Source organism: Alligator sinensis, unplaced genomic scaffold (genome assembly GCF_000455745.1).
Source record: "Alligator sinensis unplaced genomic scaffold, ASM45574v1 scaffold226_1, whole genome shotgun sequence".
Classification (NCBI taxonomy): domain Eukaryota; kingdom Metazoa; phylum Chordata; order Crocodylia; family Alligatoridae; genus Alligator; species Alligator sinensis.
The window spans coordinates 1,656,349-1,674,888 of NW_005842028.1; the positions used below are offsets into that span (position 1 = coordinate 1,656,349).

At 43.0% G+C, this 18,540-nt stretch overlaps 1 protein-coding gene across 1 annotated transcript in view; it reads right to left on the reverse strand.

Annotated features, from left to right (window-relative positions):
* LOC106722119 overlaps positions 1-18,540 on the reverse strand; it is a 108,561-nt gene that overhangs the window by 15,799 nt on the left and 74,222 nt on the right. Inside the window, exon 13 of the mRNA XM_025202513.1 lies at positions 2,831-2,941. Within this exon, the coding sequence (XP_025058298.1) occupies positions 2,831-2,941 (111 nt within the window). The remainder of the gene's footprint in view (positions 1-2,830; positions 2,942-18,540) is intronic.

The following is an 18,540-nucleotide window of genomic DNA, read 5'->3' on the forward strand; positions in this document are numbered from 1 at the left end:
CTTCCCCTCTGGATCCGGCTCAGCTGTGCCGGGTCCCTCCGCCCTTCTTACCTTCTGGGGATCAGCTGTTGCTGCCCCCGCTGCTGTTTCCTCTGCTGCTGCTTCCTCCTCCGCCTAGGGTCAGTAAGTTAGTTAGTTAAGGGGGCACACATCCCTGGGGGTCTTCAAGAGGAGGTTAGATAGGCATCTAGCTGGGGTCATCTAGACCCAGCACTTTCCTGACTATGCAGGGGGTCGGACTCGATGATCTATTGAGGCCCCTTCCGACCCTAACATCTTTGAATCTATGAATCTATGAATAAGATGCTTTCCTGTGCAGTAGAGCTAATTACTGTGCAGTAAGCATCCATGTCTACATGTGCAGATGCTTATTGTGCAGCAATTGGCTCTAGTAGCGAGTAAATTTGCTAGCTGCAAATGCAAGTAGCAATTTTACTTGTAATCAGTAACTGTGCAGTAGTGCACATGTAGACACCTCACTGGGAGCAAATGTGCTCCTGGTCAGCTGGGCAGAAGGGGCGGGAGATTGCTCCCTATCCCTCAGTAGCTGCCTGCTGCCAGGGCAGGCTCTGCCACTGGAGCCCGGGAGGGGACAATGTCCTCCTGCCCTGGCAGCAGAGAGACCCAAGCCCCTACTCTGTGATTGCAGGGCAGGGGTTGGGAGATCCTTATCTCCCAGCAGCAGCTCTATGGTCATGGGGCCAGTGCTGGGAGATAAGGATCTCCCAGCCCAGGTCCCATGACTGCAGGGCTCAGGTTCAGAGATAAGGATCTCCCAGCCCTGGCCCCAGGATCATTGTCCCCACCTGGGCTCCAGTGGCAGAGTGTGCCCTGGCAGATGGCAGCTCCCACAGCCAAGGAAAAATGTCCTAGCCCCTGCCAGGAGACAGCTGTCTCCTGGCCCCTGGGCTAGCACCTAGGGGGAGCCTAGAGCTCCACTTGGCTGCTGCAGAGGCTGGTTGTAGGGCTACAGAGAGCGGGAGCAGTCTGCTACTAGAAGCAGCGAATTTGCTTCCACGTTCCTGCATGTGTAGACATGTGCCTAGAAACATGTACTTCCAAGTAGTCTACTCGAGAATAAATTGCTCCTGGATCTTTTGCACGTGTACCTAACCAGCACCAGTTAGTGGAATACTACCACCTCCTGTGTCTGACACCTAATACTCCTATTGAGCCCAAAGTTACATTTGCCTTTTTATGACTGCAACACATCACTGATTCATGTTGAATCTGTGATCCACCAATCCCCCCAGATCCTTCTCAGCAATACTGTTGCCCAGCCAGTTGTCTCCCATTCCATCCTTGTTTGCTCATTTGCATTTATTTATTCTTCTTCATTGTGTTGAACTTCATTCTGTTATCTCCAGCCCAGCTCAACAATCTATCAAGATCCTTTGGAATTCCACTCCTGTCCTCCAATGTATCTGCAGTCCTTCCCAGTTTTTCATGTCATCTGGCAACTTGATCAGGAAGCTCTCTATTTTGGCACCCAGATAATTAATAAACACATTAAACAGCACTGGAACCTGGGCAGACTGTTGTGCAACGCCAGCTGAAACCTACCGTTCTGACATTTTTCCATTTATAATTACCATTTGCTGATGGCTGGAAAATGATATTTAGAGGTTTGCTTTTGGAAAGTGTCTAGTAGGTAAAGTAGATATGCATTAAAATAATGGTCCAAGGCAATGGCAAGGGTTAACTGGTTTCTAAAAGCCTGTTTGTGACAAAGTTTCTTCAAGGCCCACTGTGTCTGGAACCAGTAGACACCCTGTCTGAGGCCAACAGACAAGTGGGCATGCACAGGCTGAGAAACTGAAGACATGTACCACACTGTTCCATAACATGAGACAAGGGGCTCTGCTGCAGTGGCCGGGTCACAATGACCAGCTGCAGAGCCCTTGGGTTTTCTGGTTCTGGTGGATGGACCAAATCTAGGCACTGGTAAATGACCAAATTAAGATGTACGCATGTCGTGGGTTTGGGAAACAAAGGAATATGCTGACAGAACAGAATGTGGATAGTATGATAAAACCAATCAGTGATGCCCAGAGATGAAGGGTCATCAGAGGAGGAAAAGAATACAAAAGGAGGGATTTCAGAGCAGCAAAGGGTCCCCAAGGTGGGAGCCTGAGGCCACCATGGACAGAGGGCACACCACCAACCCATCTCACCCACCCCACTGGGAGGGTGAAGGGTGGTAGACCTTAGCCCTCAACCTCCATTCTGCTGACATCTGACATTCAAGAAAGAACCAAAGGGTGGAGCTCACATACTGGCCAGACATACCTTCCCTCTGTGACAGCCCTAGAACTGGTAGATATAGAATGAAGGAAGGTTATTTTGTTTGCCTTGTCTGCATTATTCATATCTGCTATCACTGTGTATCGATAAAATTTGCCTATTAGCGAATGAAGAAGTCGTGGTTGGTCTGAGGGTTTGGGTCCACCCAGAACAAGGTATCTGGGTCAAATCCAGTGCCAACATTTGCTAGAGGTTATTGAACTAATATACCTGACTGGTAGTAATTTTATCTAGCCCGTATTTCTCCAGTTTACTTCTGAGAATCACAATATTGTATAAAACAGTGATCTATCAGCTCCTGTCATTTTTAAAAGCTATTTAAAAGATCATGTAACACATTTGAATACAATAGCTCTTACTATAATTAGAAAATAAAAACATAATATACAGCCAGTCTACAGATATCTTTAAGTTTCCCATTAAGTTACTGGGAGTATAGTCTATACCTGATAGAATAACTTGGAATTTTAGCTGAGCATTGAGAGGAGAGTGGAGCTCTTCCTGTGTATCAAGTCAAAGTAATTACCTCTTACACTTTTTACAAAGCTTTTTAACAGCATCCAGAGTGATGTTCTTGCAAAAATTGAGCTTCACACATTCCAGACTGCTATGGCAGAAGCTGGCCAACAAGCATACCCTGAGGCCAAACAAAAAAAAAAAGACATATTAATTCCAAATTCTACCAAATCTCTTCAAGAGCATTTATGTGCCATCTACACTGAAATCTAGAAATTGAATTAATTTAGGATTATGGAAGTGATTGCAATCTTGTTACTGGGAAAATTACACATACACACATATATTTATAGATATATTTCACACAGAAATGTAAGCACATACATTCAGCCTTATACAAGGTGCTTATAAAGTCCTTCTGCAACTTTAAACTTCAATAACTTTGGGTATCCACATGATAGGATCAAACTGTAAATGGTGATTGAAAATCTTTAAGTTTTTTTAGCATAGTATAAATCATGCATAGGGTAAGGATCACAATGCAATTCATGAAATCGCTCAACAGCAACTGGAAAATGTTTTCTACGAGTTGGAAAATCAGACTGAATGTTATATCATGAAAGAAGACAATTATGTTGAAGTCTAGAAATTTGAACTGTATTGTGTTGAAACTTAATGAATTATGCTTTCAATCATCATTCACAGTTTGCTTCTATTATGTGTGCATCCAATGTTATTAATGTTTAAAGTTGCACTTTATAAACACACTGTATTTTTTTTTTTAATTAAAAGTGAAGATAAAAAAGGATAAAAATCACTAAAACACTAGCGTATGTTAAAAGCTTTGTCAGGAGGGTTAGGAGAATTTGTAAAGTCCCTGAAGCCAAACTTGAAAATGTAGTTCTCAGTGGGCATGTCTGCATGTTCATTAATGCACCATAATTACAGCCTATTAAGTTTAGTACCTGTAATAACAGGTACTAACTTAATCCATGTAATTGGCACTACTGAACAGTAATGCTGATGCACACTTTCTGTGATACTAATGCGCAGTAGACTAATTAACATGGTTTTTGCCTGCTGGGCTAACATGCAGTAGAATTTGTCTACTGTGTATTTAGCATCTCGTATAGACATGCCCAGTGTTAGCAAAAGATAGTACTACATTCATCCAGTTTAAACAACTTAGTCATGGTCTTTTTTAAAAACGGCTAAAGGATAGAGGGACTCCAGTGAGGACTGATCAGTATGAACATTTCATATGTTAAAGTTCAACCATTTATGAATGTAAAATTACCACACGGAATTAATTTTCCAAAAGATGCTCTGAATCCTGTAGCTAACCAATGTAGCCTCAAAAGTAGGCTGCACCTTGGGGGAGGGTTGTAACTAAAGTCCTTAGGGTATACACAAGTGTCTTCAGTTAAATCTGGAATCCTTAGAGAGCACACAGTGCTTTTTCAATCCCTGCAAAAATAAATCCTATCCATCAAAAGAAGGATATTAGACCACAGCCTGAACCTACTTAATAACCAGAAATCCTTCCATACAGTAGTTTTTATAGTCATAAAAATGCACTCTAGTATCTGCCTCTAGGGACATTTGAGCAATTAACCACCCTTCAGAACAGACCTAAATTCCTTTCTCAAGCCTACTGGAAGTGTGCCTCCAAAGTCTGGCACTCTAACCCACTGGGTATAATTATATTTATGTAGCATAGCTCAATGATAATTAGCTATTCTGACCTCTACTCAGGCAGAGAAATATATTTTTCTCTCAGAGAAACTAGCTTTCTGACCTATATCTCTCTAGAGGCAGACTTTAGTGACTGCTTCAGTTTTTAATGAACTGGTATGATGCCAAAGAGGAAGGCACCGGGCAAGTTTAGGATACTCATAACTCTCCACAGTATTTTCAGTCAACATTATTCAAGGTTACTGAAAAATAAGGGAGTAAGTCCCATAGATTTATAATGTTTTAGGGTACCTTCATTAGTAGGTACCCTACTTTCAGCATCTGGATATGGATACTTTGCAGGATATGGAATTGAGTATGAATCTTCTTTTGTACCATTTCTACCTCAAGGTGTCAGCCATTCTTTATAATAATTCTCAAACTGCTTTAATTATTTCTTGTGGTTGGCAATGCCAGGGTGATAGCTACATCAGGGAAAGATGACAGAAAGCATACTGATAGAGACGGAAGCAGTCAATTTTCTCTACTTCACTCCTTGAGCATTCACATCATCTTTATTTTCTGAGGCATTTTTACATGGTTTTGTAACTGAGCCTGTGTCAATGTATATGAACAATTGAAATGATTAGTTGAATCCCAATCCCATTAAGTCAGGAGGCATTTTGTCACAGTTCAGCTGGGCCACAGTTTTTTTATCCAAGGCTAATTGTCATGTCAAATCAATAAACTATGAGATTATACATAATGTAGATGATTAATAGAAAGCTGCCATATATGGATCTTCAAGTCTTTTTGACCTCATGTAACTGAATTACCTGCAACATATTATTACTGAAAGCATCTAATAAAGATTTGGGTGTGAGGATAAATAAGGATGAAACTGCACAAAAAAGCTCACAAATGTTAACCAGATGAAACACAATCTAGATTAGGGCTGTCTAACTTCAAAGCACCCAGGGCCACATGCATCACAGCCAATATCAGCAAAGCCTTCATACTGCAGAAGTAGCACTAGGAGGGACCACAGGCCTCCCAGGTGGCATGACTTGTGCAAATAACAATTTAAGAGTAAATGATCTCTCACTAACTATCGCATCCAAACATTGGAAGTTGGAACAAGAAAAATAAAAATCTGTATAATCACCGTATGGAAAATAAAATAACAAATAAATATAAAAGCTTCTCAGAATAATCTACAGCCTACCTTTATATCATGCCTGACAAGTACAGATAGAAGGAATCCTGATCCTAAATGCAATCAAAGAATTGTTTGATCTGGCAGAGTATCCATAAGCACATTGCATACATATGTTGCAAAATGTATAGGAGATCTAACTCTTTATATGCAACTGCTTATCATAAGAAAACACCTCAAGCATGGCCACAGTTTGGGCAAGTGTGGCCAATTGTCTGCCTATATCACTGCATGGAACAACAAGGTCACAGCACAGAGAGAGAACACCCTTTGTAGAGCCACTAGTCTGACTACAATGCAATGGGCAGACAAGGACAGTAAAAGGGCAGAATCTGACTTGGCCTCCTTCCTGGTTCACTGCAAGTACAAATAAAATGGTGCAGAGTATAAAGAAATCAGTGCCTGGTAATGGGGATGGAAAGGAAAAGAACTGTGACTTTGAGTCAGTAGGAGTACCTACATGAGATGCTACTGCACAGTGGTGATTGCAAATTTATTTAGTCATTGTATAATCAAGTACTAAATAAATGCACAGTGGGTGCATCTATATGAGACGCTACACACTGTAGTAATAAAATACATCACTGTAATTTGTTGCTGTGGTGACATAGCGTCAGCGGGCACAAACCGTGATGCCGACGTTACTACGCAGTTGCAATGAGCTACTGAGCAGTAGCATCAGAAATGACCTATGTGGCATCAGGACTGCACAGTAATGTCAGTTATTGCACAGTCCAGCACATGTGTAGGTGCATCCAGTAACTGGAATTATTGCGCAGTAGCACCAGTGAACACCTTTTTAGTGATGCTACTGCATAGTAACCTAATAATACTGTGCAATAAGGTATCAGCACTGTTGGTACTATGACACACTACTGTGCAATAGGCCTGTCCGAAGCAGCATTTAATTTGAATTTGGACTCAGCCAATTCAGAGGGATAGTGATTCGATTCAGTGATTTGAATCACTGTCATGATTTGATTCAGTCGAATTGGATTCGGAGATTCAGCTGCCAAATCAGCCGATTCGGTGATTCTGCCACAGACTATAATGGGGAATAATTAAAATACCTATAACTTTGTCATTTTTTGCAGATTTGGATGAAAACAGCAGGGATGGTAGCCCCTTTTGAGGGCATGAAGCCTGCCAAGTTTCAAGGAGATAGGTGCAGGGGTTTCTGTGAAAGTGCCCCTCAAACTGTTGAAAGCAAAACTCGTGTCATGTGTGTGTGTTAACTGGGTTTCTGGTGTAGCCATGTTGCTCTAAGAAACAGGCAGGAAAGGTTCTTTGAGTAGATGTGATATCTTTTATTAGACCAACTGAATAGTTGGAGAAATATATCTTGGGAAGCTTTTGGGTTTAAAAACCCTTAGTCAGGCTAAGGAAGCATCTGCAGTTGGTGTGTGTGCTCTTTCTGGATGAAATGAATAGTAAAGAAGTCAGAGGCTGGGTTGTAGGCAAGAAAGTCAGTCAGTGAAAATGTAAATTGAGGCATCAGCGGGTGAGAGACAGGCTGGGGGGGGGGGGGGGAGAAAGGGGGATGTAGCAAGTAAAAGTGGGGAGGTACCAGGGGAGTTAGATGTCAGGCAGATTATAATGTGTCATAAATCCGAAGTCTATATTGAGTCCGCAAGTTTTTGTATTGAGGAGGTTGATGAACTGAAGTTCATAGGCTCATCTGTCAAAAGTGTTTTGTACACTTCCAGGTCCACCACCAAGTGCACGAGGGACTCCCCCATGCTCCCATGAGATACTTAATCCGCCCCACCATGTCAGCATTCACAAGCCACGCCTGGTACCTTAAGGTATGTAAAAAAAACGTATAAAGCTATGTCTATGGCTGAAACACTGATTCGCCAAATCAGAATCGAATCTTCAGATTTCATTTTGACAGAATCGAATCGGGACACTGATCCAAATCAGTGAATCAAATCACTATCCCCTGAATCAGGCTGAATCCAAATCCAAATCAAATATTGCCTGCTTCGCACACCCTTACTGAACACCGTCTCACTTGGAACATGGTCAGTGGACAGGACAGGTGTTCCTGGGCAACTGTGGCCAGATCTTGCCACATCTGGCTGTGGGTTACCCAACAGTCCAAGGGGTCGCATTGCAGCAGCTCCACATCCTCAGTGGAATAGGTAGCCACCATGGCCTCTGCACTACCTGCCAGATGGTGCAGTCTGGTACCTCTGGACCCCAACATTGAAGCCATGCCCTTAGCCCATATTGGCAGCAGCTGTGGTGGAGGAGATTGGCTGGTGCTTTCAGCACTGGCATGGGACAGTGGATTCCCCTCTTCCATGTCCCCCTGCCTCTGCCCTTCTGCCTCCCAGACTCTGTTCACCAGCATCTCCGTTCAGTGTTCAAGTATTTTGCTGCTGCAGTTGCTCCTCTCCACCCTTGGGTCACACATGCCCACCAGCATGTGGACCGTACTGGACTGCAATGGATCCAGCCATTTTTTGATGCCCTCCTTCAGCCTCTTCAACAGTGACTGCACCTCTAGTGAAAGCAGCTTGCCTCAGCCAGGAACATTGTTCCCCTGGAACTTCTCCATTTGATTCTCAAGCTCCTCGACTACAGGAATCACCTGGCTAAGGAGGGAATCACCAGCGCTCTTGGTGGCCTCAAGGAACAGCTTGAGGATCACCAAGATCTGGGAGACGGTATCCCACTCAGTTTTGTTAAGAGGGCCTCTGATCCCACTCTCCCCGAGCAAGGCCATCTCATGGATGGCCTTCTGTTGCTCAACCAGCCTTTCAAGCATCAGGTATGTGGAGTTCCACTGAGTCTCCACGTCCTGCATGATTGTGTGCTGCGGAATGCTCAGCTCTGCCTGTTTCTCCCTCAGCATCTTCCTCACTTGATGCTCTGACGGAAGTAGCCTGCCACCTTCCTCCATTTCAAGATGAACTGGCTGGTCATGGCAGTGACAGTGCCGTCACCGGGAGCCCTGTCCCCTTCCAAGGCATCCCTGACTATGAGATGGAACTTGTGTGCCACACAAAGTTGACATCATGCACTGCCTTTACCATATTGGCCCCATTGTCGGTGACCATGAACCAGCAAGTGAGCTCAGCCTGCCCAAATAGCCACCTCTGCACCATGCAGTTCATGGCCACCATGATCTCCCTTGCCATGTGGGACTTATCCATCACCTCTGCTTGAGGGAGAGCTCACCAATTCCACAACTGATCACACCAGTGCTCTGTGAGGGAGAGGTAGGCATGATCTCCACTCCGGCTGCTCCAGACGTTTGAAGTGAAGTGCAAGGCTATCTGCACCCCTGCCTTCTGCAGCTCCTCCCTCAAGTACTCCCTGCATGCCTTATACAGGGAGGGCACCACCGTCCTGCTAAAGGTGGTGCGTGCAGGCACTTGGTAGGATGGGGCCATGAGTGCCATGAGTTGCCTGAACCCTGGATACTCATCAAAGGAGAAGGGCTGGCCATCCAGAGCAAGCATCTCTCCAATGCTCTGAGTGACCTCACTCGCCTTGGGAATGTGCCCCATTTTGTCCACGCCTTTCCCCTGCTGGTCCAGGGTGGCCTGCCTCTGCTTCTTGAGGACGGGAGCTTTGGAGTGAGAGGGGGAGGGGGACTTCTTTATGGGCATGGTCCCACTGGTGCCATGCTGAAGAGTAACAAGGGCAAGGGATGCTGCCTCCTAAGATGCAGCAACATTGCTGTGGTGGTAAATGTTTCTCATCCTTACCCCAGCTGATCTGCTTTTGGCAGTGCTGGCAGGTAGCATACCTGGGATCATCTGCCACCTCAAAATGACCCCACACTACATTACCCACCTGCTTCTGGGTTGTGGGTGGGGACCCTGCCTTATCCCCCTCCTCAGCAAGCAGAAGCACACCAACAGGAGGAGCTGAGCCACCTGCCCCCACAATCTCCCCTGAGGCACCTTCTGGAGAAGGAGACCTGCTTCTAAGGGAACTTTGAGGAGTGTGGAGCACAAACTCAGATTCCCCCTCCTTCCCTGTAATTTCCTTGGCTATGGCACTCAGGTCCCCTCCTTCCAGATCAAGCTTCTCCTCTGGCACTGGAAGGCTCATGCTGGCAACCACAATTGGAGTGGAGAACGTCATGCTGCTCCTGGTTGTGGTTACTGGTGTTACTGGTGGTGCTGCAGGTGCAGACACAGCTCCCACCTCCTTGCTCCCACTAGCAGCAGAAGACTCCTCACTGCCAAGAAAGAGGGTGTGTCTATGTTTGGGGGCGGGGGGGGACTTGCAGCTCTCCCTCTGCCCCCTCTTCCAAAAGACCTGACACCTACCTTTCCAGCATGCTTCATGATGTGTGGTGTGCTACAAAATGTGTGTGTGTCTGTGGTTTGGGGGCGGGGGGGGACTTGCAGCTCTCCCTCTGCCCCCTCTTCCAAAAGACCTGACACCTACCTTTCCAGCATGCTTCATGATGTGTGGTGTGCTACAAAATGTGTGTGTGTCTGTGTGTAACTTTTGTAATATATGTTGTGCTTTCCTGCACAGTGATGACACACTGTCAAAGAAAACACAGATTTCTTTTTGTGGGAGGAAAAAAATCAAAACTAACAAGAACAAATAAGAGGATTTTTGGGGAAGAATAAGCTGAATGGAATGGATTGGATAACAATAGGGATTGTAGGCAAGGGTAAATAGGAAAGGAATTGGATAGAACTTCGTGGCAAGAGACTACCTACTACCAAGCCCTTCAGATGCTGCCATAGGTGACTGGTGCCTCCCAAGTCTGGGGGGGCACCAGATCACCAATGTGGGGAGGGGGGCAGGTCCCCCAGTGGCTGTTCGCCAAGCCCAGAACCACCAGTGGTAAAAGTGGCAAAACCAGAAGTGCACTTCTGCTAGCGCTTCCGGTTTCGCAGCAGGTGCTTCCAGGGGGTGCACAGCCAATCTCAGGGGTGCACGTGCACCCACATGGACCAGCTACAAATTGCCAATGGACACTGCTGCTGCAACAGAAAGACAGACAGACAGCTCACAAAAGGCACTTAGATGAGTTCACGCACAGCCTTATATGTTGTTTCGACATCCCTCCCCCAGAGCACTGTGATTGAAAGGGAGCTCAGAGAAAGATCACAGTCACTGGCCAGCTACAGGTGTCAATATCAGAGCAGTCTTTCCACTCCCTTCTCCCCCTCCCTCGTCTCAGTTTCTGTTTCCTGCATGTCTGCCTTCCAAATCTCTGACTCTTTTCCAAATCTTTTCCGAATTGATTTGGAAGCTTTGATTCAATTTGGAGCTTTTAATGGGTCTCTTGACTCAATTCAGATTTGGATATTCGGCTGCCAAATCAGGCCAAATCTCCTCCGAATTGAACTGGCTACTGAAGCTTCGCACAGTCCTACTGTGCAGTATTATTTGGCTACTGCGCAGTTAGTATCTCATGTAGACATGCCCAGTCAGTTTCTGCCTACTCCTAGGGCAATGAAGCCACATGCTACCCCTTACTCAAGCAGATTGTTATGTCAAAATCTAATACAATCTAAGGCCAAGTACAGGAGGCCAAGTACTAAGCATAAGGATTCTGTAAATGTAGAATGGTTGCTTAAAACAGGTTTCACTGTATGATAAAATATTGGAACAATACTTAACCCTTCTTTCATCCCTCATAAAATAATTAAACCTGAATAACATTGTAAAACAAACTACATCAGTGATTATAGGTAGTGTTAGGAATATTCTGTCAATAGAATAGACCAGTAGGATACAGATAAGTGTTTTGTAATCAAATGAAGTGTGCACATACACTCTGACAATGCCAGGTGCAAAGTCCCTCCTCAGAATCAGAGTAAAAGGTATCCAGAATCATAAAGATCCATCAGAATTAATAGCATAGTAGTGAGCTAATTATAATCACTAGAAGGACAGAAATTTAACATATTTTGTTTACAAAAGAAGAAAAAATATTAAAATTTGAATCAACGGGACATTATACTTAAAATGCCAGAGTCATATATACACAGACAACAGTGGGCAGAAGCAAGGTAAATATTGTAGCAGTGAACTATATTAAAGAAACATAAAAAGCCAGCAAAATGGAGATGTTGCTATAGCTACTCTAGAAAACACAATCCAGAATCTTAATACACTATGATTCAGTGCTGGAAATTGAACAAGTACAAAAAAAATCTCTTTTGCCTATTCTCCCTTCTGCATTTTAATTAGCAAGCTCTTAGCCTCTGAAAAGATACAGCTGGAATAAAAAGAGAGCACCCTCATTACACCTGCTGGCAACTCTTCTGTTATCATGAAGCTCCGTACCTATGACGCACATCAACTATCATAAGAGGCTGTCTTCTTTTAAAATGTAGCTGATTCTCTAATTAAAAATAGACCTCATTTGTTACAATCATCATATAAGAATCTACATCTGGAACATAGAAAACATGACCTCAGTGAATGATATGCAATTCCCTGTTTCTCGGTAAATCAATAAACAAAAATTCAGGGGGGCAGGAGGCGGGTATTATTGTTATTGAATAGAAAACTAATATTGATGGTACCAATATGAGTTACATATCTCCAGTTGTTAAAAACCGAAATGCCCCCACTGTGTGCATGTGTCTACACACACATGCTTAATTTCTATTATTTTCTCTGAGGTTTCTAATTGAAATGCAATAAAAGAATGTTTAATCAAAAGTCAGCTTGAGAAAAAAATAAATATCAATAAAGAGTTGATCAGTGAAAAAATCCTTGGTTGAAGTAAGCTGTATTGTTACCGAGCCTAATGCTCATCTGCGATCTGGACTCCTAAGGCATTGGCCTCAGAGTAACAAAAAACCACAGGCATCATCTCAAAACTATTTCTCTACATCATTCCATCATGACAAAAGAGGTTGTCCTTTTTCTTCCTCTTCTGTAATGGGTGCTGAGACCCATACAGATACTAAATAGGTTATCATCTGTGCCTAGATTTTTCCTTCAGTGGGTGCATTTACATGTACAATTAACACATAGCAATAAACTCCGGTACATTGCACGCCAGAGTTTATTGCTCCTGGGCACTGCATTTACATGTGTATCTGAGATGGCAGCATGCTGAGCCAGGGTGGAGTAGTCTAGCAGGGAGATCTGGGGGTCAGCCTGCCAGCCTGGGGCTGCTCCGACCTGGCTCAGCTTGCTGTAGAGGCTCAACCTGCTGTAGCACCCTCATGCCCTAGCCAGTCCCATCACTGTATACATGTGCATTTTGCTGCACATAACTACTCTGCTGTAGGATAGTACTTGTCCCAGACAGTACTATCCTATACCATGGTTAATTAGTTTACGGTGCCCTAGTGAGGGTGCACGCATAGATGGTGGCACTTTATTGTGGAGCTAAATAGCTCTGCAGTAAAGTACACATGTAAATGCACCCAGTTACTCACAAACCAGTCACAATCAAAGAAGCATGTATCTGGAGCCCAATTTCCTCCCCTATTATTTTAAATGGATTTGATGATTTGCACCCTTAGATCATGAATAAAAGAGAATATTTGACCTTCCACATCATAACACAAGATGAAGTAATATCATATAACATAAGCTTCCTTGGTAATGATAACTAGATAGTAAAAAGGGTTGTTCTACAGAACTGAACTTTATAAACAAAAAGCAAAAACTTTTTGGTTTAGGCCAGTAACTCTCAACCAGGTGCTATGGGGTGCCATGAGATCTTTTCAAAGGTATAATTAAGTGTGCAAACACTCATGCATGATCCACAAAATAAACCCAGAAGTTTCAAATAAGAATGCACAATTTCAAAAACATGCTGACCTGCGGTGGTCTTTCTGATTTCTTTGCAACAGCAGAATAGCTCTATTATTTTTCCATGGTCAAAAATCAGAGTTGAGTGTCAGCAGTGAGTAAGAACATGTTACTGGTTCCACTCCTGGTTTCCAGCTGCCAAATCACACTGAAAGAAGCTAACAGTATGTAAACAAAATTCTGGTTCTACTTTTCCAAATAAGGTGTTACAGTTGCCTAACGGAAGACGTGTCATTGTGAATGGAAGAAGAGAGCAGCTCTATACTAGGAATGGGGAAGAGAAACATCTATGAGATACTCTCCATATTTGCTGAGGGATATCTTGAGTCTAAAAAGTTTAAAAACCACTTCATTATGCAGTTGGAGTGAGGGTACTCTGTCTCCTTGGTCTAGAGGGCTTCATACCTTCAGTGACATTTCTCTTTGCCCCATTTTCTCTAAGATCAAAGAATTAAACAGGCACTAAGCATAAATATTAACAATATTTTGGTTAAAGTACTTGCATTTTTCACATTTCCTTTTCTAAAAGTATCTTAGAAGCTATAGGTGATTGAGTTTTTGCATATTCCCCAAAGTAGAGTTTTTAAAAGCAAGGAGCAAAAAGGTAGAGTGGTAAATACAGTGTTAAATACAGTGGTAAGTTGGGGATTTTCTTAGTCCGTAGCCTACCTACATTATGTCAACCACATAGCCCACAGGCAAACTCATTTCATAACCAAACCAAACTGCTTAGAGTTGAAAGACTCAGAAATTCCAGGGTCACTTCCTTATGACAACCAGGTCATTTAGCCAAAGGTTCCCAAACTGTAGACCCGCAAGTGTCGCAAAGTAGGCAATAACATGTTGCTGCTTCCACTGCTGGTTTCCAGATGCCAAGCCATTTTCAGCTTCTTTCAGTGTATATGAACAAAATTCTGATTCTACTTTTCCAAATAAGGTTTAATAGTTGCCTATAAGACATACAAAAAACTAGAACTCTTGGTTCTAAAATGGTACCTTTTATTAAACCATTTGGAAAATGGCAAGAAAATTGTCCTTTTCTGCAAGCTTTCAGGATCAAATTCCCTTCGTCAGGCTCTGGGAAAAGTGTAGGTGGTTGCCTATAGATATCTGTATCATTGTGAATGGAGGGCTGCGGGAGCTCTGTATAATTAGGAATGGGAGAGAAAAATGCCCATGAGATGCACTCTCTCTCTCTATTAAAATGGGTTTTGGTCATGCCCTAACAGCTGACTTTTAATAAAGTCAAACTTAATATTACCAATGCATAGTAAAGAGAAATACCTCTGCCACTAACAGTCTCAGCAAGCAAAATCACTCAAAAGCAATTATAAAATCTTTGACATTATTGGCTAAAAGAGAACAAGCAAACACACTCACATTCCACATGCATTTGCACTCACAAGCATGTGTTTGTTTGTTTGCTTTTACACATACATTTTCACCTCTTCTAAAAAAATCTGTGCCAGCTGTCTGTCATCAAGTTAACCTATCCTTCATCATTGCACCCAAATAATATTTAACTATCCTAAATTGATGACACTGAGAATGCATACAAAAGAGAAGTACAGAACATCAAGCCTTTACAAGTAACAAAACTTGTGGATGATACTTATGATGAGTAGCTTCAATAGCTGTCAAATTATTTAGATTTGCTTTGTGTTTAATCAACTCTAGTGAAACTGAAGCAGAGTGCAGAAGAATTACTCTGAAGTGCCAGCGTTCCACTGGAACATCACTACTTCAAAAAATGGTGTGTGGTACATGCCAGAGAACGGGAGTTGATTTTTGACTGATGCACAAGATATACAAGGTAGCAAGGAGGAGGTTAGACTTCATTTAGAAAGAACAAATACAAATGTAAACGGGCCACTGGTTATAATGAATGGGTCTTTGCCTCTTGTAGGCTCAAATCAGGTGTATTATCTATAGTTAATCTTTGACTTTGCCTAGTTGGGGTTATGTCCATTGTACAACTGCAAATTAGCTTCCCTTAACTCTCCTCTGTTCCATTCTCCTCAGTATGAGCCTATTGCATTCTAATATGCATGACAACCATATGCTATCAGGCATATTTCTGCCTAACGCAACCATATTTACATAGTATTTATCGTGCTGGTATTTTGATACTGGAAAAAATATATACAGGCAAAATAAGTTGAGCCAGTCACACACTAGCTATCGAAGCACTTTCATTTTCCACTCCCTTCACCACAATTTATACATTTCCTGAGTCCCTCACTGTCTTAACCATCCTTTCACAATGAAACATTTAGCACCATGGACAAAATTTCCTCTCAGATTCATTACACAGATACCCAATACATAAACTAATTCAAACCTTTGAGGTCTGAGTAATACTTTACATTCTGCCAGTATATGTTATTCTGCGATAGCTGTACATCTTCAGAATGTCTATCTTCTGAGTCTGTAATGAAAGATTTCCAGAAGGGGAATACAGAATGTTAGCTCTGTTATTCTGAAGTCAGGCAGAAGGCAGGCCAGGGTAGCCCTTTTACGACTAACTCTTCAAAGTGAGGATAGTTTTTCTCGTGACTGGATTGGCCACTAAAGCAATTTATTTTTATGACGTACTACATCCCATAAAAGCTGTCCCTTAAGTTAGCCAGATAATATAACTCATACGTTGGTGTTTAAAGAACAAAACTTCAATACACATTTTATAATTATATTCAGAGGATTAGATTACACTTTGGATAGCACTGGGTTCACATAGTAAATAAAATACCATCCAGGTTCCCAATCATGATGTAGTGGCCCAACCAATTGGGGAAAAGAGAATGTCCAGGTAACCAGTCTAGTAAGTAACCAGGGTGTGGGAAGTGGAAAAGGTCACCTGGTATTTGGGCAAAGTCCAGAGACCAGGTCCACAGAGAGCCAGGAGTTGGTGCCAAAGTTGGGATATGCCAGGAGTCAGAGCCAAAGTCATGGCCAGAGCCCCAGTAAGTAAGTCACAGAAGAACAGAGGAGTCAGAAGCAAGTACCAAAGTATTTCCCCAAACAGGACACTACTGGCTGGGAACAGCTTTTAAAGGCTTTAATGCAGGGATGGGCAATTATTTTGGGCGAAGGGCTGCTTACTGAGTTTTGGCAAGCCATTGAGGGCCACATGACAGGCAGCCAGGTGCAGATAAATATTAATTTTCTAAATTTTTAGAGGCCCCACGGGCTGGATAGAATGGCCTGGCGAGCCGTATCCGGCCCGCGGGCCGCATTTTACCCACCCTTGCTTTAACAGGTTGTGCCTGTTGTCTGCCATCCTAAGGGTTGAGTTGCCCTGATCGTTCAGTTAGAACTGGCTGGGACCTGGATACTGATCTGAGCTCATTACATATGTCATAACGTTTCCCAGCTGCCAAAAGAGCCCATGGGGATATCAACAATCTATACAATAGTCCCCAGTCTAAGTACATTGCTAAATTATCAGAAATAAATAAATGAAATAATAAATAACATTTCTTGGAATGATTGTGTTTTCAACAGTCCTATACAGACATGAAACCTGGATTTTAACAGTCACAACAGATTGTAGAATTCAATCTTTTGTATTCAGCTGTCTCAAAAAATTCTACAACTGTCATATACAGCATACTAAACTATCAAGTGTATTACAGATTCAATTACAACAGTAATTAGCTCCCATGAGCCTCTTCTAGCAACAGTAAAAAGTTGGAACTTGGAGTGTTCTGACCACATGTCCAGACTGACGGGCTCGCAAAAACAATTTTGTAGGAAACAATCAATGAAAATGGAAGAGAAGCTACCCAGGAACAACTTAACATCAAAACACCACCATATGAATAAGAAAATTTCTGACAGGACTTCTCCAACTTCCTAAAACAAAAAGTAGAGGGAGATAACAATCATTGCCTCAAAACAGCACCCTAAAACTGAGTCAATCATAGTGTAAGGAAGGAAAGAAGAATAAATATAAAGTGAGCCTAAGAATCAGAAAAGCACCCACAGAACTGTTAAATAAGAGCAGAACAGACCATTGCCATCAAACTTCAAGACTAAGGATCACTCCAGGAAACGTCACCTTATGCTCAAGCCAAGCTATTTTGTATACAAGGCATGACTCAGAATCTTATTTCACACACATTCTCTTCAGAGGGCAAACCAAAATTAAAAACCCTTACAATTGTGGGGGAATACCTAAAAGGTATACTTATCAGTTCAAAACTGTGTGTAAGCAAATGAGTTTTGAATTCAGGCATGAAAGTGCACTTCACATGTACATTTTGACATGATAGTCTCCTGAATTCTTAGCATATTGAAGAGCTGTATTTTCCCTGGGTTAAAAAATTTCTGGTCAAACATCTAGTGGAAATGTGCAACAAGCAATTAACACTGTTTTCTAAAGATGAATCAAAAGGCTTATTTAATATCTATTTCCCAATAAAACTGAGGAAGTTCTGAAGTTCAAACTTCAGCCTCAGCTTTAAAGAAAATCATTAAAAAATTCTGTTCTGTTTTCAAAAAAAATTCAGTCTTCCCCACTAAAATGTGCCTGCTCCTTTAAGGGCAGAAGCAGCCTGGCCACAGAGCCCTACAGGCTAGGCAGAGTTCCACAGCTGCAGGTTGCCTGAGCAGTAGCCTAATGGGGTAATTGGCCAGTACCTGCAGGTGGTCAGATGACCAGTAGGAGGCAGGGCCCTAGGGACGTATAAGCTCAGGGGTGGAACTGGCAGGGTTCACACTCTCTGGAGACTACCAAGGGAAGGAGCCCAGCCTTAGAGAGTTACCCAGTGATGCTGGGTTGCCTTCTTTGCTCCCATATAAGGACTAAAGGCTCCAGGAGCCTACCAGGTACCCAGGGCTAGGAGACGCACTGCCCTAGGGTGGAAGTTTTGCCTTCTTAAAGGGGCAGAACACAGTCTCCCTTGTTATTGTTGTGTTGTAGCCCAGGGGCTTATGTTTGTGTTATTGTTTGGAGCCATGGTTTGGAATGAGGTTACAGGGGAGGTGGTGGCCTCATTAGTGCCTAGAGGGAGAAGCACACAATGGGGGAGGGGCACAGAGACAAAGGAGCCAGAGGGCCCAGCACCAGAGGGGCACACAGAGATGACAACACTAGTATAATACCTGTGAGGTATGGGCTATGGTAA